At 43.2% G+C, this 22,698-nt stretch overlaps 1 protein-coding gene across 4 annotated transcripts in view; it reads right to left on the bottom strand.

Moving 5' to 3' along the window:
• NTN4 (netrin 4) overlaps positions 1 to 20,176 on the bottom strand; it is a 122,520-nt gene extending 102,344 nt beyond the window's left edge. For 3 of the 4 annotated variants that reach the window (XM_020908705.2, XM_020908706.2, XM_020908708.2), the window contains exons 1-2: positions 19,586 to 20,175; positions 16,305 to 16,834 (exon numbers count right to left, since the gene is read on the bottom strand). In XM_020908705.2, the coding sequence (XP_020764364.1) occupies positions 16,305 to 16,834; positions 19,586 to 19,640 (585 nt within the window). In that variant the 5' untranslated portion in view covers positions 19,641 to 20,175. Of the gene's footprint in view, positions 1 to 16,304; positions 16,835 to 19,585 lie in introns of all 4 variants that reach the window. The other variant, XM_020908707.2, reaches the window with a different exon arrangement.
• Positions 20,177 to 22,698: the final 2,522 nt, after the last annotated feature.

The raw sequence follows: 22,698 nt of genomic DNA, 5'->3' as shown, positions 1-22,698 counted from the left end.
AAATGGATTAAAGATCTAAATGTAAGACCAGAAACTATAAAACTCCTAGAGGAGAACATAGGCAAAACACTCTCCGACATAAATCACAGCAGGATCCTCTAGGACCCACCTCCCAGAATATTGGAAATAAAGCAAAAATAAACAAATGGGACCTAGTGAAACTTAAAAGTTTTTGCACAACAAAGGAAACTATAAGCAAGGTGAAAAGACAGCCCTCAGATTGGGAGAAAATAATAGCAAACGAAGCAACAGACAAAGGATTAATCTCAAAAATATACAAGCAACTCCTGCAGCTCAATTCCAGAAAAATAAATGACCCAATCAAAAAATGGGCCAAAGAACTAAACAGACATTTCTCCAAAGACGACATACAGATGGCTAACAAACACATGAAAAGATGCTCAACATCACTCATTATCAGAGAAATGCAAATCAAAACCACAATGAGGTACCATTATACGCCAGTCAGGATGGCTGCTATCCCAAAGTCTATAAGCAATAAATGCTGGAAAGGGTGCAGAGAAAAGGGAACCCTCTTACACTGCTGGTGGGAATGCAAATTAGTACAGCCACTATGGAAAACAGTGTGGAGATTCCTTAAGAAACTGGAATTAGAACTGCCATATGACCCAGCAATCCCACTTCTGGGCATACACACCGAGGAAACCAGATCTGAAAGAGACACGTGCACCCCAATGTTCATCGCAGCACTGTTTATAATTGCCAGGACATGGAAGCAACCTAGATGCCCATCAGCAGACAAATGGATGAGGAAGCTGTGGTACATATATGCCATGGAATATTACTCAGCCATTAAAAAGAATACATTTGAATCAGTTCTAATGAGATGGATGAAACTGGAGCCCATTATGCAGAGTGAAGTAAGCCAGAAAGATAAAGACCATTACAGCATACTAACACATATATATGGAATTTAGAAAGATGGTAACGATAACCCTATATGCAAAACAGAAAAAGAGACACAGATGTACAGAACAGACTTTTGGACTCTGTGGGAGAAGGTGAGGGTGGGATGTTTCGAGAGAACAGCATTGAAACAAGTATACTATCAAGGGTGAAACAGATCACCAGCCCAGGTTGGATGCATGAGACAAGTGCTTGGGCCTGGTACACTGGGAAGACCCAAAGGGATCCGGTGGAGAGGGAGGTGGGAGGGGGGATCGGGATGGGGAATACATGTAAATCCATGGCTGATTCATGTCAATGTATGACAAAAACCACTACAATATTGTAAAGTAATTAGCCTCCAACTAATAAAAATAAATGGAAAAAATTTAAAAAAAAAGAATACTTAAGCCTCTTTCTCCTCCCAACTCTAGAAATCCAGGTGAGTACCATTAGCTTCCTTGAAACAGTAATTCTGAGGGAGAGGGAGTAGCAAGCTTGGCAGTTTGCGTGAACCACACAGCTGCACAGGTTTGCCAAGGGGCAGTGGCATACTGCGGTTGTTTTCCAGAGTCACACACACACACACACACACAAAACCACCTTTGCACCCAGTGCAGCACTGTGAGAAGAAACCCAGTTGGAAGCACTGCAGAAGCAATCATTTCCAGTGATACTGATGAAAAACTAAACACAATCTCCCTGTTAACCTTTTCACACACCTTCTATTGTGTTCCAAGAGATGTTGATGGATTTGTACCTTTCCATCTAAACTGCTCTGTGTCGGGACTTTGCAGATTAGAAAGAGAGCCGGTAGTTTGGGTCTGTAGAGGGACAGAAGCTGAGACACTGTTCTTGTTCAGAAAGAGCACCAGTCAACTATCTGCCTTAGAATCCGTCATCCTAAATGGATGACTTAACAGGTACTTAGCAAGTCCTCTCTCAAACAGACTGTTTAGCGTACCTACACACCAGATGAATGTGAAAGTGTTAGTTATTCAGTCACGCTTGACTCTCTGTCTGCCATAAAGATGCTTTAAGCAACTAAAGGTAATAAATAGTCATTAACAATAATATTGGGCTTCCCAGGTGGCACTAGTGGTAAAGAATCTGCCTGCCAATGCAGGAGACCTAAGAAACACAGGTTCGATCCTTGGGTCAGGAAGATCCCCTGCAGGAGGGCACGGCAACCCACTCCAGTATTCTTGTCTGAGAAATCCCACAGACAGAGGAGCCTGGCGGGCTACAGTCCACAGAGTCACAAAGAGTCGGACACTACCGAAGCAACTAAGCATGCACACATGCATGCACCATAATATTAACAACGATATGCTCAGAACCAGAGATCAGATTGCAAACATCTGCTAGATCATCGAAAAAGCAAGGGAGTTCCAGAAAAACATCTGCTTTATTGACTACACCGAAGCCTTTGACTGTTTGGATCACAACAAACTGTGGAAAATCATTAAAGAGATGGGAATACCAGACAACCTGACCTGCCTCCTGAGAAACCTGTATGCAGGTCAAGAAGCAACAGTGAGAACTGGACATGGAACAACAGACTGGTTCCAAATAGGAAAAGGAGTACATCAAGGTTGTATATTGTCACCCTGCGTATTTAACTTCTGTGCAGAGTACATCATGAGAAAACACTGGGCTCAATGAAGCACAAGCTGGAATCAAGATTGCGGAGAGAAATATCAATAACTTCTGATATGCAGATGACACCACACTTAGGGCAGAAAGCGAAGAAGAGCTAAAGAGCTTCTTGATGAAAGTGAAAGAGGAGAGTGAAAAAGTTGGCTTAAAGCTCAACATTCAGAAAACTAAGATCATGGCATCTGGTCCCATCACTTCATGGCAAATAGATGGAGAAACAGTGAAAACAGTGAGAGACTTTATTTTGGGGGGGGGCTCCAAAATCACTGTCAATGGTGACTGCAGCCATGAAATTAAAAGATGCTTGCTCCTTGGAAGAAAAGTTATGACCAACCTAGACAGCATTTTAAAAGCAGAGACATTACTTTGCTAACAAAGGTCTGTCTAGTCAAAGCTATGGTTCTTCCAGTAGTCATGTATGATGTGAGAGTTGGACTAAAGAAAGCTGAGTGCCAAAGAATGGGTGCTTTTGAACTGTGGTGTTGGAGAAGACTCTTGAGAGTCCCTTGGACTGCAAGGAGATCCAAAAGGAAATCAGTCCTGAATATTCATTGGAAGAACTGATGCTAAAGCTGAAACTCCAATACTTTGGCCACCTGATGCAAAGAAGTGGCTCATTTGACAAGACCCTGATGCTGAGAAAGATTGAAGGCGGGAGGAGAAGGGGACGACAAAGGATGAGATGGTTGGATAACATCACCAACTCAATGGACATGAGTCTGAGTAAACTCTGGGAGTTGGTGATGGACAGGGAGGCCTGTCATGATGCAGTCCATGGGGTCGCCAAGAGTCGGACACAACTGAACAACTAAACTGAATGCCTCAGAATCCATGTATTTGATAAACAACTATTTATCAGGCAACATGTTAGATGCAAGGGTAGTGTTTCTCAAAGTGTGGTCTGGACTATCTTAAGGAACTCACAAAACAATGTGATAAATGCCATAACAGAGGTGAACATGTGCCAAGAGTGCACATGTGTGATGCACATACACTGTGCACCTAACCCACAATTTGGGGAAAAGGTGAAGACTAAGCCAAGTCCTTAAGGATGAGTAGGAATTATCCATTCTTTTATCTATCTGTCTCCCCAGAATATATGAGTGACAACGTAGCTAAATGGACAGAGGTAGGACTCAGGAAGAGGAGCATCTCAGGAACCAGAAGTATGCGTGCAAGGGTCACGGGATGAGAAGAGCACGGCACCTTGAGGAAACACAAGCAGTCCACACACAGAGCTGGAGGCTGGGGAGCAAGAGGCAGCGAGGAGGCTGAGGCAGCAGGCATTCAGAAAGGGCCTGCAGTCGGCAGTGCAGACAGCATGTGAGGAAACGAGTCAGTGAAGGGTTTTAAGCAGGGAAGTGACATCTTGGATTTCACAAAGATCCTTCAGGGTACGATATAAAGAATAGATTGGGGAGCAAGCAAGACCAAATAAAGTGAACTCTCAGGCAGAGGGAACACTCCTAGAAGACATAGAAATGGTCTGCACCACCACTGGTTGCTTAGGGATGGACAGAAGCATATGGACTCAAGAGAGGCTCCAGGAGCAGAATGGGATGGGCCCTGATGAATGTCTAAGGCTGGTGGTGGAGAGAAAGGATGGAACATGGGTCTCAGTTTTTGTCTTGATGGGCCTTTCTGGGTTAGACAGTAATACCATTCATTTCAGTTTTTATTTTCTCAGTGAGACAAGAGGCAAGCTCTGTGGCTGAGAGCAAGCAATGAGTGTGAGGAGGGGGGATACTCTTTCTACCCTCTTCTGATGTCTATGTCAGAAGCTTTCTCTATCTCCTTTATACTTTAATAAAACTTTATTGCACAAAAGCTCTGAGCAATCCAGCCTCGTCTCTGGCCCCAGATTGAATTCTTCTCCTCTGGAGGCCAAGAACCCTGGTGTCTTTGCATGATTCAGAAACAACCTTTCATCTTGGGGCCTCATCCAGGATCCTTCAGGACAAGATGGGCCTGATAATTTATGTGAGCCTACTTATGCTGACTCCAAAAATCCTGAGTCTGCCATTTGATCCTCAAGACAATGCCTTCCTGTCCTGGGCTCACTCCTACGCTGCATTCCACAATCGGTCTAACTGCCGGGTCTGTGGACCACTCCCTTCTTCATCAGTGGAAGGCTTCCCATGGCCGACATCTCCACTTCAAGGAAAGGACTTTCTCCAAGTCTGCAAATACCTTCAACAATTGCATGTGATGCCTCTTCTTAAACTGATGACATCTAACAACCCTAAAATGGACTGATGTAACTATGGACATAATGTGACTTTTCATTTTGATTGACTATTTTGCCTTACATCTGTAACTGTATAATGGGGCTTTCTAACCGTCTAAAAGCTTTTAATTTACAAATGGTTGTCTAAGCTCTTATGAGTGCCACAGCCTCCTCCAACTATTACTTGGGGCCCCTGGATGGGAGACCCTCAATATGAGGGTTAGGAGAATGTGTTGCCTCAACAATTTAGGGACTACGCCCCTAAACAGCAGGAAGTAGTTATGGAATGAAAACAATGCCCCTTTCCCTTGGCAACATAATTCTCCTAAAAGAAAAGGGGGGAATGAGAGAGTCATTTCCTAGGCAGGTTGATAAGAAGTCTAGGGGTCCCCAAGGAGAGAGAGGTCTGGAATATTCAAGGAGGAAGAAAGGACAAACTTTTTACTTTTTTTCCTCTACATTCCTTAGGATTATATGACAATAATGTATCCTGCCTGAGGACAGTCTTTGGATTAAACCTTCTGGCTAATTCTGTTATCTTAAAACATAAATTATGGGAGTAGGTCTGGTCTTTACAAGGATGTATCCTGCCTGAGGACAGTCTTTGGATTAAACCTTCTGGCCAACTCTGTTATCTTAAAATGTAAATTATGGGAGTAGGTCTGGTGAGGTCTTTACAACCTCCAGACATTCTTTGGATTCATTGGAGAGTATATAACTCCATTGCTAACACTAGCAAGGGGGTACTCTTTCTACCCCCTTCTGATGTCTATGTCAGAAGTTTTCTCTATCTCCTTTATACTTTAATAAAACTTTATTGCACACACACACAAAAAGAGTGTGAAGAGGGTTCTTAGGGAGAGGAGAAGACACTTTTGAAAGAATCACTACAGGAATGGAGAAGAGTTAAGGGAAAAAAGGATTTCCACAGTAATTTAAGGGCCAAATTCAGAGTGAGAGAAAAAACATGCAGAGGCATCTCTAAGCACAATTGTGTTATTATTTGACCATTAGAGTTCAGCTCTTTAGCTGAAGGAGTAAGAAGGTGAACAGTAGAATTGATCAGAACTGGGCTGAGATGGACAGACAAGGGGGCAATGGGTTTGAGCCAACTCATAGAAGATTCAAGAGAAAATCATGGAAACAAGCTAGGTATCATGCCCACTTTTGCAGACAAATAGCTATATGGAGGCCAGAGAGGAGAGAAAATTAGTGGTCTAATATGGCATAACTAGATTATTAAAAGGAAGAAATAAAAATTAGGAAAATGGCCAAAAGTAACAAATAGGAATTGATAAGGGAAGGAAGGGAGCTAGGGATTTGCAGAGGAGGAGTTGACAATTGCCTGTTTGTTTTTACAAACTACACTTCTTCACTACACCCCCTGTTCGAGGAAGGATCCCCTAGTGGACCTCAGTTCTTCTGAACTTTGATAATCATCAGAGGGGGAGCTATTGTTCCAACAGGGTGACTGTAGTGTCCTACCCCTTAAATGTGCTGGGAGGGGAAATGTGGGTTGTTGGAGATGAGGTGCCTAGTCCTCCTGGAAGAGCCAGATCACTGGTCCATGGGACCTGCATTTACCTTTGCTTCTTATTTGGAGGTAGGGGTAGAGTCAGAGGGCTATTCACTGGGATATAGGATACGAGAAAACTGCAGGAATCAACTACAAATGGAACTGATGGAAAACCTCAGAAACCTCAGAAAGGTCAGGTTGACTGACATAAAAAGAAACATAAATTCTTAATGGAGATTAAATAGTATAAGAGAGTGATTAAATTTTCTCTTTTCAATTTAATTTTAAAACATCAAAACCTTTTCCAGTAGCTGCTGAGAGATAGTGTTAGCATAGATGATGTCACCCAGAAAGCATCTGAATGTTTTTCATAATTTTTTTGTTTTGTTTTAGGAACTATGTGATTATGAAGTGTAAAGTAACGTCTGCAAACATAGCAGAGGCCTTGAAAGACTTCTGCTTCTCTCTGTTACGGGAAAGTTAGGAAGAGAAGAGAAATATGACACAGAAAGAGGATCAGTGTTTTCTTTTTGTTTGTTAATAAGACAAACCATCCAGGAAAAGAGCTTGTTTCTTAAAGTGAGATGTATACAAAATGCCCAACAGAGAAACTGGCACATTCTACTGTGATCTCTAAACAATACTTTTCTCTTCTCCTCCTTAAGAGAACAATTAAACATTCATTAAAGCAGTAACATTTTCCGAGACTGTGAAAATGTAAATACTTTTACATAAATGGGATTAATTGCACAGCACCCTTGCCTTAGGTAGATGTTCTCCATCACATTCTGCAAATTAAATTTCACAACTTGTTAAGCAGAAAAAAATGTGTACAATGCTCTATTTTAATTTCATTTCCAATGCTGTGACAGCTCATGGATATTAAAAATGACTTCTAAAAAATCATCCCCTCAAATTTCTCCTATAGCTGGAATTTAGGGTCAAAAAAGGATTAAAAGTTGGATGAGTTAAGATAAAAAGGAATGTGAGGCCCTTAAAATTTGAAAGCCCCTAAAATCAGCATTTCTCTTTCAGCATAATGCTTTCAAAGACGTCTTTCTCCTTCAATACTGTTCCCTTTCCCTTTTCTATCATCATTATCTGACCAGTGTTTCCTGTCTCTCTGTTTTAGTTCATCTTTCGAAAACCTAAAGTGGCAAATTTCACGCCTTCCCTCTCACTTTTCATTTTAGAATTTATACCCACTGTATTGACAGTGGCAAGTCAATGTTACTCAAATTCACAATGTTGCTTAATTAAACAGCCATTGAATCTGCAGGTTGGTAAGACTGGCTCTTGCATATGCCTGGGCAGTTGAAAGTGTTTTTGGCAATGTCAGAGTCAAGGGAATAACTCTGATCCTCCCCTGGGCTCCACTCTTGGACTTTCCTCTTTTCTGTCCACACCCGCTCCCTCGATGATCTCATCCAGTTTCACGTCATTAAATATCATCTCTGTGCAAATGACTCCCAAATGTATATATTTAGTTCAGACCTCTTCTTTGAGCTTTAAACTCCCAGAACCAATTGCCTACTCAGTATTTCCACTTGGATGTGTCACAGGCAACTCACACCTAATGTGTCCACGTATGAGTTCCTGACATTCCTTTCCAAATCTACTCCTTCTAGAGTCTTCTCCACCTCAGTAACTGGCTGTCCCATTCTTCAGGTGCTCAGGGTAGAAACATCCTTATTTGTTTCTTTCTCTCATACCTGTACCCAACCTGCCAACAAATGCTGTTGGCTTTATCCATAACATTGATCCAGAACTCAACTACTTTTCATCATTTCCACTGCAATGTTCTGTTCATGCGCCATCAGATCTAGCCTGAAATTACTGGCAATAGCCTTCTAGCTGGTCTCCTTGCTTCCCACTTCGGTCTTTCCTTAACCCACAAACCAGAGAAATCATTAAAAATAAATTGATCATATTACCCCTATGCTTAAAGCTATCATTCAGAGTAAAATTCAATGACTTTATAAAAATTTATTGTCCAGATGGGGACCTCTTTGAGTGTGAAAGGGAATACTATTAATAATTTAAGTGATCTCGGTGTAAATTTGGGCCATCCTGGACACCTGCTTATGAGGATCTGTATAATTTCCCACACCTTGCCATTATCTCTCTCGCCTGTTACACTACAGCTCAACTCTTCTGCCTCAGCATCAGCCTCCTCGCAGTCCTGACAGCAGGAGGCAGACTTCCTCAGGACCTTTGCCCTTCCCCTAGACATATCCATGACTCATTTCTGCTTCCCTTCATGTCCTTTTTCAAAAATCCCAGTAAGGCGTTCCCTGGAAGCTGTCCAAACATTTAAAACCCCCTTTCTACTTCCTAGTTCCCTTCTCTGCTTCTTTATTTTTTATAAAATTTACACTTATTACTATCAAACATCCCATATATTTTATTTACTTAACTTGTTCAGCACCTTACACTTAGAATGTAATCTCAAGGTCAGGAGTTTTTGACTTTTTGTTCTGTATCCCCCATTCCTAAAATAGCTGGCACATAGGAGACAGTATATAAATATTTGTAAGAAGAATGAATGAATCATGATTAGTTTGAAAGGATACTTAGGAGTTGTGTAACATCCGACATATTTAATAAACAGTATTATCATTTCACAGTTATTTTCATAGAATTCAATTCAGCACCAGCCTCCTCGCTGTCCTGAAGCACTGTCTGAACGTATTTGGACATATATGCCTTCTGGGGATGTGTGCTAGATGCAGCAGTTGGGGGTCTAGGAGCCACAGACTGAATACAATGAGAGAAGAGGCGAAGTTCTTCCAGAAGTGAGCACTGCAGGAGTAGAAGAGATAAGGGACAGGATACTATAGTTACATGTGAGTGACACAGAGTGCATGGGTGTGCAGAAGAGACACAGTTTACATTCAATGACTTTTCAGACACTTCTGACTACTGATCAGAAGCAATAACTTCCATATTCTCTGGAATGATTCATTTTCCTCATCTTCCAAACTGCCCAACCCCTAAGAACCCCTAAGCTGGTTTGCGTTCTCCATCCCTTAGTAGGAAGCTACCTTGTATGCCCTACCTGACCTTCAGGTGTCTGTTCCTCATTGTCTAGCCTTAATTTTTCAACATGAATCATCAGTTACTAACTCGGCATTTTGCAATCTGATCTCTCAAAGTTTCCACAATATTACAATGAAATACTGGCAAATATGAAGCAAACAGATGCTAAACAGATTTTTTTAATAGCTACAGAGAAAGTATTTGCAGAGGAAAAATCCACCCGTTGAAACCAATCAATCAAAGTTTATTGATTTAGTCTCTGGGTTTGTTCTAATTTTTAATGTAGTTTCTTCAAATAATTTTAATTGATAACCATCCTGTGGGTTTTCCTTAAACTAAAGGCAATTTTTTAAAATGTGCTTTTATAAGTCTCTTGCCCCACCCCTACAGGAAGGGAGTAGCCTAGCCCCAGGGTGTAGATAATCAAAGCACTCTAAACAAACAGATAAAACATTTATTTTCCAAAAACTTCAACAAAATTATAACTGAGAACATCTTCAAAGCATAACATTAATAACTTAGAAAAATTACTTAAAGCAGTTACCAACTAGATAAAAAGTATTTCCTCCCCCCCCTCAACAAACAAACCAATCAATAAAAAGTATGCTAAATGGTACTGAAGAACTGTTAATACTCATTCCCATATGGTTTATGCTAAATGATCTTGTGTTAGTTGCTCAGTCATGTCTGACTCTTTGTGACCCCGTGGACTATAGCCCGCCACGCACCTCTGTCCATGGAATTTTCCAGGTAAGAATACTGGAGTAGATTGCCATTCCCTTCTCCAGGGGATCTTCCCAACCCAGGGATCAAACCCAGGTCTCTTGTATGGCAGGCAGATTCTTCACCATCATCTTGGGTAACATTAAATGCAAAGAGTCTTTACCTATTATTTTTCTATCTAATGTAAAAAAAATATTAACTTTATTATACAAAGTTCACATGCATGCATGCAAAGTTGCTTCAGTCGTGTCTGACTCTTTGTGACCCCATGGACCATAGCCCACCAGGCTCCTCTGTCCCTGGGATTCTCCAGGTGAGAACCCCATGGTGGGTGGCCGTGCTCTCCTCACCCAGGAATTGTCTCTTATGTCTACCTGCAATGGCAGGTTGGTTCTTTTCCACACTAGTGCCACCTGGAAGCCCAAAGTTCACATAGCCATATTACAAATGATCAATTAAACTGTAAGTTTTACAGTTTAATAATTACCAGAGCAATTTAGTTTTGTTTTTAATTTTTGAGTTATAATAAAACCTAATCATATAAATAATTTTAAGGCAAGCTAGTCATCCCAGCTCCAGCATTGATTACTTCCTCTGACCAAGTTACCCTGACTCACTAAGTCTCAAGGACTTTATCTGTAAAATAGGGTTGATACTGAAACCCAACTAACAGCATTCTTTTGAAAATAAGGGATGTAGAGAACTCTACAGAATGCCTGGCACATGGGAAAGTCTCAGTAGATAAGCGCTGCCAGCATGACTCTCATGACATGCTGCTGAAAAAGCAGGCACGAGCATATTTCACTGACTGAAGAAAACAAGCAGCTAACCAGAGTGGTGTCTCGAAAGTATTCCTACTTGTGTATTACTTTATCTTTTCAGGTTAAAAATCCTAAATATTGCTGAGCACCTTATACATGTAAACACCTGTAAAACCCTGATTAATGTATCATTTTCTGCACATTTGTGCCACACTGACTTTATCACAATGTACTGAAATGTAATCCCCTTCAATAGCCTAAAGAGACAAACAAATACTCAAATCTTGAAAAGCATAGGACTTGCACAACATACTAGGGGAATTAATCATGCACTGTCTCATATTATTTAACAAATCAGTCCATTAATGATATTTAATCTTTTATGCACTGGACTGTAAGGACTACAAAGGAAAAGTAATGTATGTAATTTTTGCATCTTTCACACTACACAGCTTGACGCAAAGGAATTCCAAATGATTGGGCTGCCCAAAGTGTTCGCTCAGGTTTTTCCATAAGCTGTTACAGAAAAACCACAAATGAACTTTTTATCCAAGCCAATAGTACGTGGAGTTAGCACTAGGCGAGAAGTCAGGAAATACAAATTTCAGCTGAGTAATTGTAGACAAGACATTTATTCTCTTCAGGCTTCAGATTACTCATCAGTCATGTGCTTTTCCATCTATGGCATTCAGGTTCCTTTTCAAATGCTCTCATTCTAAAAAACACTAGCAAGAGGGATTTTTACCAATGTTTGTGATTTTAATACACAACTTCATTTTTCCATATCAAAAGATTGAAGGAAGCCTTAATTATAGATTTTGTTCACTCATGAAATCTTGCCAGGAACTCAGAGTTCTTATCACTGTCTGTTTCATCCAACACAAATCCTTCAATCTGTTATAAAAAGAGCAAGCCCTCCACTGCCAGCACTCCCACCGTCTGCGTGTTAGTCGCTCAGTCGAGTCCAGTTCTTTTCGACCCCATAGACTATATAGCCTGCCAGGCTCTGCTGTCCTCCGTCCATGGGATTCTCCAGTCAAGAACACTGGAGTGGGTAGCCATTCCCTTCTCCAGTGATCTTCCTGACCCAGGGATGGAACCGGGGTCTCCTGCATTGCGGGTGGATTACCTGAGCCACCAGGGAAGCCCTCCCCACATCCTCTAGCCTGTTTTATTTTCTCCTTAGAACTCATCACACTCTGGCATACTGTGTAACTTAGCTAATTTGTTTTGTTTTGTCTTCCCTACCCCCACGCTCACTACCATGCCAAGCACCAGGCTCATCTGTGCCTTTATAAAAAAAATGGAGGTATATTTGGAAATTAAGAATTATATGTATTTAAGGTTTACAATGAGATGGTTGGATGGCATCAGCGACACAATGGACATGGGTTTGGGTAGACTCCAGGAGTTGGTGATGGACAGGGAGGCCTGGCGTGCTGCAGTTCATGGGGTCGCAAAGTCAGACAAGACTGAGCAACTGAACTGAACTGAAGGTTTACAATTTGATGATTTGATACACATAAATATTGTCAAATAATCACCACATTTAAGCTAATTAACATTTCTGTCACTTCAGACAGTCACTACTTTTCAGCACATGTGGTGAGAATCCTTAAGATCCAGCCTTCTAGCAAATTTCAAGTACACAATAAAGTGTTGTTAACTACAGTCACGAATGCATGCATGCTTAGTCGCTCACTTGTGTCCAACTCTTTGCGACCCCATGGACTATAGCCTGCCAGGCTCTTCTGTCCATGGGATTCTCCAGGCAAAAATACTGGAGTGGGTTGCCATGCCCTTCTCCAACTATAGTCATAGTATGGTACATTAGCTCTCCAGAACTTGTTCACCTTGCGTAACTGAAACTCTGTGCCCCATAAACAACATCTCCTCCTGTCTGTGCCTTTCACCAGGATTTTGGGAGCACTTAATACCTCACCCCAGCATTTCCCAAGTTATGCTCTGAGGATCTCTAGAGTTCTAAAAGATAGGAATTGGAGTTCTGCAAAGACAGGATTGCATGGGCAAATAAGCTTGGGCATGTCCCATCCTACACCTCCCACTTGAAAATACAGGACACATAATGAGAATATTTATGTATTTATAAACGTCTCATTTTGTTAGACCCAGTCAGTGTCTCCCAACCTAGTCTGGCTATGGGAACTCTTATTCCCAGAACACCATTGACATTTCAGAGGACACTTCTGCTAAGGAGAAAGCTAGTTGGCAAATTCTTTTTTACCTTCATGTCACATCCAAATGAACAGAAAATGTGAGAGACTGAGCTAGGATTAAGGCAGATATCTCTTTGCTAGCAACTCTTAGAGGTCAGTAATGGCGAGAGAATGTGGTTTTATGAAACAAATACTATAAAGTCTTTGTGATTTAGTCCAAGCTCTGTCACATAACTAACTGTATGATAGTCGCTCAATCCTGTTGGACTCTTTGCAACCCCATGGGCTATAGCCCGCCAGGCTCCCCATCCATTGGATTCTCCAGGCAAGAAAACTGGAGTGGGTACCCATTCCCTTCTCTAGGGGATCTTCCTGACCCAGGGATCGAACCCAGGTCTCCTGCATTGCAGGCAGATTCTTTACCATCTGAGCCAACAGGGAAGTCCAACCAATTGTAAGCTGGACAAATCACCTTATCTCTGAGTCTCAATCTCCTCTCCTATAATGAGACACATTATAGGATAATCATATCCCATTCTTTGAAACTGCTGACCAGTTTAGAAGGTTTTGTGTAAACTTAAACTTGTATTTAAAAAGTATTCTTCTGTGTGGATTTTTGAGGCCTACATTTTTAAAGTCCTCTTTCAGATGGCTGGTGCCTTCCACTCTGAAGATGGACATATCTGATTTCTTAGACATGAAACGACAGGACTCTCTAAAGCCCTAAAAAGCCCAAAGAAGTATTTCAGAATAAACAATGGAAACAAATTAAGACTGGAATATATTTACGTTAGCCTAAGTAGTAGGATAATACCTAGAGAAGGCCTAAGAAGTCTTATGTAGAATGGAGGAACATATAGGTCTATAATATTATAAATAAGGAATGAAATCTAAGGCTGCTTATTTGATGCTAGATTAATTGGATTGTTTTTCTGCTCAGTTTTCAAAACCAGTGACTGATGCTACAGAGTTGTACTGAAAAATTAATTTGTAGCTCAGCACTAATTTATATTCCAAAGCAACAAAAGAGAGGCAGATAATGCCTATTTCCAAGGAGGCTTCCTCTGGTCCTTATCTTTGAGGAAAATTCTCTTCTAACTCAGGAGGGAAAGATTCATTCCCAAACCTGTCTCTAAGGGAAAGAAATTCTGTGATGGTTTAACTTACACTTGCAAGTCATGCTCTAGAGAGAACTAGATGGCATTTAATGTTTTTCCTGCCATTGGAATATGTCTGCTGAAATAACTACAACAAAAAAAAATTTTTAACTAGATATAAAAGGTAACTGCATACTGAAAGATCGATCTAACATAAGTTTTAGTCTCGACCTGCTTGAAATTTGATGTAAGCATTGATGACAATAAGTAGCTTGGCTTTAAAGAAAACAAAATTTTGCTCTGCAGTAGAGTAAATAGATGTTTAGTCATTACTTCAGTCATCTCTAAGTAATTTCTGGGCCATTGAAATACATTCAATAAGATATGTGCTAAGCAGGCATGCCTACCATCTGGTTACTGAAACTCTTATTTTTGCTACTTCATAGATAACATGACCCACTAGCACTGATGGAGGGAACTGATATGAGCCTGTGGATCAATTCCAAAGCAATTTGAGAGCTCAAGCAATTCATCTGTTTGCAACACAAAGTGTTCTCCACAGAAGGAAACAAAGAGTCTAACTTATCTGTCTCTTTCCTGGTATCTGGAAAAATGTCCACCGTGACAGGGTGCACACAGGTTTACAATACTAAGCCAGTTTAAGGAAGAATGGGCCGAAGAGTAGGAATGGAAAACCACCTGCGTGCAGCCTGTGCCGCAGCCTCCTTGATTCTGGGGCCAGCATCACTGCTCCAGGTCTGCAGCGCGCAGACAGAAACAGCAGCAGCCGGGCGACATGGCCAAGTCCACGCGTCTACGGCAGCAGCATGTGGGAGAAGCACCCAAACCAATCTTTCCATCAGTCCCTGGCAAGTACTCCTGGGCCCCAAGCCAAAGACAGAATTTGTAGCACTGCCTGACACATAGTAGGGACTCGATGAATATTTACTGAATATATCCACCTGGGAAGTCTAGGAATAGTAATATAAACACTGCTGGAAGAATGATTATCTTAGTCTCTGGATGTATGCTTAACACTTGGTCCAGATGTTCACAGCTTTGACAGCATTGACATTTTGAGCGAATAATTCCTTTCTGGGAACTGGAATGGGAGGAGGGCTATGTCGCACAGTGTAGGAGGCTGAGTGACGTCCCCAGCCTCCATCTACCAGACACCAGCCGTGTCACCCCCACCCCCAGCCAAAGTGTCTCCAGACATTGCCAAATATCCCCTGGACGGTGATGTTAACAAAGTCACCTCTAGTTGGGGACCACTTGCCTACTCTCTGTCTGTGTCACGTGCTACAACTAGAAATACTATATTCTCTCCTCTTTTTTTTCTATGTTGATATTTCTTGATCTATACGTTGAAGGTACCTTATTCTCTAAATCTGCTTTCACCCAAATGTCTCTAAACTCCATGTTTTCATACATCTCAGTGGGGGAGGGCTTTCTAGGTACATCCATACAAATTTTAAAAAAAAAAGGTCTCCCCCTTAAGAGATGGGAAATCTGAAGCAAAGAGTAAACATTCTGTACAGAAATCGGAGCAGTAGTTAAAGGGGCTGTTTTGCAGAGTGATATTGAGATGGTCTTGCACCCAGGATAGACCCAGGAGCCTGAGCTGCAACTGATGCATGTGTGCCCAGAAAGAGTTCCTGCATCTAAAAAGAAACTAGCTGCATTTGTTTGCCATGCAGTCTCTTAATCTTAACAATAAAACTCCTCTGTTATACAAAAGTACCCTCTGACAGAGTACTTTCCTCCCTTGGCTTTGTTTTTATTTACTTCCTATTTATGTTAACATTGCAGGAAGACAGGCATGGGCTCCAGGAGCAGGCAGTCTCAGTAAGGCTGGCCCCTGCACAGGCGCAGTAAGCAGTCCCGCTGACTGAAGGCATCAGTGGTCTTTTAAACCTCTAAGGTAAACTGATGATGGTGCCTATCTGCTCTTCCTTAAAATGAAAAAAAAATTAAAATCTTGGAATTCTGAGTTAAACCTAGCCAGTGGGCAACCCACTTGAAAATGATTCCACATGTGTGTCTCTGGGTGAGAAATAATTTATGACAAATAAAGCTCATGAAAAATTCTAATTTCATTCATGTTGCTACAAGTATACCTTCATGCTTTAAAAAAAATGTGGGCTGGTAGCATTTTTCTACCTTACTTACAGTGCAGAGTTAAGCTTGTGCCCTTACCTCTCCTCCAGTGCAGGGAAAAGGATTGGAGTATCTAGAAGTGCAAATAGCTCCCTTCTTGACAACATCGTCTTCCAGGCCAAATGTAGCCGAGCAGTTCGTTGCAAAGTACTTGTAAGGCTTCCATGTCTTTCCAAAGTCCTGGGACCGGTCCAGCACCATGGCTGCCGGCCGAGGAGACCTGAACACCATAATTAGATGAGTGAAGTAGAATTCGGCTTCCAGGTCTAGCTGGATCTTTTCTCTGTGTACCTCCTCAGCAGACTGCCACCACGTGCGAGGATGCCTGAAGGGGGAGTCTGCCATGGCAGCTGGGAGGTGAGCCAGGTGAGGCTGGGCAGCATTGCATTTGTCACATGTGGGCTGCTGACAAGTCAGATCAGTCTTCTCGCTGAAGAAGCAGTACAGTTCAGTGGCGTTCTGACCACAGGTGGTGTCTGTCCAGAGTCTTCTCCCTAAAGCCAGATTTCCCATCCGAGGGTTACAGGCTTTTTCACAGCGGGAACTCACTCCAGCCACTCCACTCAGTCCTAGAGATGGGAAAGCATATGTTATTCATGACAAACCCATCTGGAAAGCTCTTCTGTCCACCAGTCCATCTTCAACAGGTCCCATGTTGCCCTGAGACTTTCAGTAAAGAGGAAATTCTACCAAACGCAAATATGGAAGTGTGTGAACGTGCATGAATGTATGAGGATGTGCCTGCATGTGTGTTTCATGTTCCAATATACAATTCATATAAAAGAAAATAAAATCACTTTGGGTAAAGGGTGAGAGGAAGGAAAGTGGAAACACTGGGAAAAGATAATGGGCCTAAACCTTTTCAAATATTTTTCTTTCTAAACAGTCTCCATTTTTGAAACACACTCATTTGCTTCTGAAGCCATGACATAAATAATACCAAAACCCCAAAGTTTTTAAGATCACTCAGTTTAGCCTTTCAAATATAATTTGAGTCCTTAGCATTATCTAATATGTGGATGAGAATGCATTACAGAGGGAATGTAGAATTCTACCATGTTTTTAAGACAAACATATGAAGGGACAAATTCTCTAGGAAAATCAATATGAGATATTGGTATACAATGGGATCTCATTTAGGGAGTTCAGATGCGCAACATCTGTTTTAAGTACTGCATAAATGTAACTAAGAAAAAAACCCTCTAAACCACCAGATGCCAGAAAAGCTTATTTGATGTGCTCTCTCCCTCTTGACTCCTTCTCCCTATGACAGGTTATGTAGTAGTCACCTGTTTACCTACAGAATGGTTACAGTCTGGCAGCCACTAACAGCACCTTGAAACATAATCTGTGTACTAAAACACCTTCTTAAAGAAACATGTGCTTCCACCCAAACAAAGGCCTAGCAGACTTTAATGTTTCAAAATTACTTAAGATGATAAACATTATCCACCTATTAACATCCTGACTACATAATATAATCCTTTAATTTGGGCTTGTCATTTTAATTATGAATACCTTAAACAAAATTATCTATTTTAAAAGTTAAAACAGAGAGAGAAAGAAAGAAAAGGAAGTCAAACCCCAAATTCTGGCTAATTGAACATTTCTGCTTCTTAAGAGGGAGCACCTCTCAATTGTTATCACTATAAGCCAAATGACAACTTACACCAAAAGAGAGACATTTCATTCACTGACTATCAGGAGCCTCACATTGTCTTTGCAATCTTAAGAAAGAGCTTCCTCAGGCATAGTTTTTAAATCTCAGATTCAAGTGTGCCTTATGTCTGGACTCTGCTTGCCACTTTTCTGATTAGCTGGGGCAACAGCTGCTCGTGGCCAACATCACACGAACACACAACGTGCTATGACTCACCTGTAAAGCATTTCAGGGAAAATCATATACTGCCCGCACAAGTGTTTTTGACTTGAAACACTTGCCTTGTGATATTTATTTGCAACCTTTTGATTGCTTGCATGTTTCTGCCATAACATGGTTTGAAAGATTTATTAAAGTTCACTTTGTGGTTGGGGGAGCATACATAAGTGCACATAAGGGTGCTTAAGTAGCAATAATTAAAAGCTTAGACCCTTTAACAGTTCCTTGGGAAACGTGCTGAATAATTTTACAGCTCCACCCCCCCTCCACCTCCAAAAAAAAAAAACTAAGAAGCAATCAAGAGAAGACTGGAGTCAGATAAATAATCAGTGGACACAATACTTAGAGATCCCTAATGACCATCCAAATATAGCAAGGATGCTCCTAACAGCCCTACTGAGGTTTGGGATGCAGATTCTAAAGCCTGGCTTTTCTTCATGCTGGCATCTCTGGGGGCAGAGTAGATGAAACCGAAGGGAAGGGAGAAGTGTACCAGTACTCTCTCCCCACCCGTCAGTCCCTCCAGCCCACACTCTCCTTTCTGGAGCAAGCGAGAAGTTTTGAGAGACCGAAGCCAAATAGTTCCTCACTTTCTTTCCCCCTTACACCCTGAACTGCACTTGCGCCTAACTGGAAACCAGGTGACCTACAAGAGGACAGACAGGAGACTAAGGGGCTCCCAAATTTAGAAAGAGCAAGCTAGGAACTGGTGGCCAAAGGCAGCCCAAGGCAGCCGGGGTTGGGAGTGCAGGGCGAGCGCATTTGACGCCGCCGCTGCCCGGCGTCCAGTTACCCAGACAGGAAGCAGACCCGCCTCCGACCTCCCGCGGAGCCTCCGCCAGGGTACCAATTCCCCAGGGCGGCAAACCGGCTCCTTGCAACCCAGGGTGATCACCACCTACCGTCCCAGCCTGGGCTCTGAGTTCTAGCCACTGCCCCGGTGAGAGGGCACTCACCCAGCCCCAAGTGTCCCTACCTGGCTCCCCAGTACCCAGCAAGAGCTCGGGGACGGCGGCGATCGCCCTCAACAAGAGAGCGGCCCCGGCCCACGCGCGCCCAGGGTCGCCGGGCCACCCCTCCCCATCATTCCTCAGGCCATGTAGTGCCGGGGGATGGCGAGCCTGGTCCTTTGTTCCTTCACAAAGTGGAAAGGCAGTCTTTCACTAGTCCAAACCGAGGAGAAAACCAAGGTCGCACTATCTCAGGCAGGGCGTACCCAGGATATCGGGTTATCCAAGGGCGTGTGTATCGCAGTTGCAAAAAATAATATTTTAAACTGCGGAGACCCGGGGAAAAGGAGGCGGAACATGGCTACTCATTTCATCCTTGGGCGCTGAGCTCGGCGCTCTCAGCCTGCGCTCCCCTGTATCCCCAAGTCCCGAGATGGGGAACATACAGCGCGAAGGAAGGGGGGTGGGGGCCCGGCAGCGTCACCACCCACCTGCGGCCACCGCGGAGCAGCCCCAGAGCAGCAGCAGCCGCGCGCAGCTCCCCATGGCCGGGAGAAGCCGGGAGGACCCGGGCCGGGCGCGCGGGAGGGAGTCGAGCCCTCGCGGCTGTGGGATGAAGCGCCAACAAGTCCTCGGGAGGAACCACAGCTCTTTATTTCTTCCTCCTCCTGGGGCGCCTGGCTCGGTCAGTGGGCGCGGGCGCCGGGAAGCCGCGGGCTGGGGCCGCGCCGGGAGGTGGGGTGACCCTCGCGCACCGGCCTGGAGGGGCCCGGGCACCTCGGGGGCGGAAGAAACCCCGGGACCATAGCCTGCCCGGCCGCGCTGCCCAGCGGAGCAGTCCGCGGGCACCTCCGCGGCTAGCCCGGGGCTCAGCGCCCGCAGCAGCCGCTGAACTTTGCGAGACCTTTCACTTCCCGGCCGCCGCCGCCGCCTCCTGGGCGTCCTCCTCCGCTTTTACCACCTCCTCTGGCTGCGGCGTCTCCGTCCCCTGCTTCTCCATGGGCAGTTCCAGGGGATGCATTTTTATTGCACCGACACCGCGGCGCTCCGGTGCCAGCCCTCCTCCCCTCGCACCTCCACCCCTTCCTCCCTCCCGCCCCCCGCGCTTGCTTTGACAGCCGGGGCGCTGTAGCCTGTGAGGGCGAGTCGCCGCCGCAGCTCGGGGAGGGACGCCCCCCAACCCACCCCCCACAACCGGACCGGCCGCCCCCGATGCCTCGCGGCGCGCCTCCGCGCGCCCGTCACCCCGGGCCCCCAGCTCCGCTCGCGCCCCTCCCGGCGCCCGCCCGGCACGTCCCTGCCTGACCCCCGTGGTGCCCTGCAGCACCCCCAGGCCTCCTTTGGAAGCAGTCTCCCACCTTCTCCCGGAACATTCCACAGAGCAGTTGACTCCTTCTTGATCAGGCCAGGGCATGCCAAGGGGCTTAAAAAACCGCGAAATAGGCTAGCGCCTACTTCCCACAGCCCCCAGCAAGAAACAAACCCTCCCTCTTCTCCCAGTTTCACGACCGAGGGATGCAGCGCCCACTCACACACGCCCACCCAGTAGGGGTCATGGGCAGGAGAGCTCATTAACTGCAGTCGCCGCTTCCCTGCTGACCCTCAGCGGGTGGGGGAGGGCATCTTGGCCAAACAATCAATGCTTACTTTATCCGAGGTGTATCCGTTTTGATATAAAAAGTGTTCCCTAATTCAAACTCAGGGTGCTAAAAGCAAAGGGGCACAGTGGACTAGCCAGTGCCCAGTTTAAGAACATCCTAGTCTAGAGGCAGGGGCACGACGAAGAGAACCTCTTTGGTCCTTCCAAGCACTGTCGTTCCAGTTGTGCTGCGAAACAGTGAAGCTGTGAAATAACCTAAGGGAGAAGATTTAGTAGCAGCCGAAAGCAGCTAATTGTCGATGGCATTGTGCGGGGCTGCTGATTATGGAAGCCGGTTATGGAGCACTTGAATCTGGGACTTTCGCAAGTTCTGTGTAAATCTAGTTCTGTGTACACATCCAGGGAAACTGGCAAAAGTTAAGTAGAAAGTAGTTTTTGATTGCAGTGTTCATTTTGTGCCTTTAAATATTTTCCAGAAAAGTAACTGTTTTACAGATACAATTCAGGTGTGTGTGTTGCTGATGATGACAATTTAGAGCTTTGGGGCACATGTAGGTATTGTTTATGACTCAGCTGAGGCTATAGAAGAAGTTTATATCTCCCAGGAAGGACTGGGACCTGGTCAGCATCATCCATTTGGGAGACATTAAAATTATTCTGGCCAGCACTGGAAAGTGGCAAAAAATGTGGAATAGCAATTTATGTAACATTTCAGAAAACAAACCCTTTGGATTTTCAAATATTGGCAATGTTGGGGCTTTCTTCATATCTTATAGACATGCTTCCAATTGAGTCAATTGAACATCTCTCCAGATTATTCTTACCAAATAAATGACAGGAAATAATAACAATCCAAGGGCTCTTAACACCAATATTAACCTAATTTAAAAAGCAAACTTTTAAAAAAGAAAAAAAATGCACATTTATTATTAACTTCTGATTCTACCCTATTGAGGCAGAACTACTCCATTTCCCATTACAAATATTAAGGGCATTACTATCTGCACCAATCCTGCCTTGATAATATACTTCCTTGATTGCTCTGTAACCGGTTCCTACTTCCTTTAAGGAGACAGTGAGTTCCTTAATGGTCAAGCAGTCTGTTTTACTTAGTCTCAACAAAACATTATTATCATTTTCTTTTATTCTTAACTGAGAACACCTGCTAGATATATAATAAATTTTCATTAAACATTTTTGACTGAGTTATAGTAAAAAACGATTGCAGTATACTAAAGACCAGGGATTAAGAAGAAAACCAGTGAGATCAGAATGATTCCCCATATTCTAAAGAAATCTGTATGTTTATACCAATATTTTATATATGAAGCAGCTAAGAAGAGAATAGTAATTAGCTTTCTAATCAATTTCCTTTGGTTGCATAGTCTAATTTAGCTATAAATTCTACTTTCATCATTTAAAATTTTTTTTGTTTTGTTTCTTTTTTTTCTTTTTCTATTTTTATTTTGAAGATACTATACAGGGAAAGTTTACCTACCTAAGGAAAGTGTTGCTCAGTGATAATCAAGAGCATACACTGCCTATGATTAAGTGTTTTTGAAAATTTCAGTAATGAGTTTAGAATTTTTTTAAAAATTTATGTTAGTAGGAAGCTTAGCAAGCCTATGGAATTTTGATAACAAGTTTCCAGACACCATGTAATTGACAAATCTAGAATACTCCTGAGAATTTGAAAGAAAGCTAAAAAAGGCCTTCAAGAACTAAAATTGATGGCAAAAAGTTCATATACCAAAGACCTTATTCACAGGTGAGCTCTTTAGGTCTTCACTTAAATTATCCACTCAGTGTTAACAAATTTGGTTATGCTGTTATCTTAGACGACAGCATATTAGAAGTAAGAAAGTAGAATGAAGCAGGAGGCTGTTAAAACAAGGAATGAGTTGAGGCAACCTGGTAATAGAGGATGCATGCTGTGCATGCTAAGTCGCTTCAGTCATGACCGACTCTGCAACCCTGTAGCCTGCCAGGCTCCTCTGTCCATGG

Source organism: Odocoileus virginianus, chromosome 23 (genome assembly GCF_023699985.2).
Source record: "Odocoileus virginianus isolate 20LAN1187 ecotype Illinois chromosome 23, Ovbor_1.2, whole genome shotgun sequence".
NCBI classification, from domain to species: domain Eukaryota; kingdom Metazoa; phylum Chordata; class Mammalia; order Artiodactyla; family Cervidae; genus Odocoileus; species Odocoileus virginianus.
This window is presented reverse-complemented; position numbering and strand designations above follow the sequence as displayed.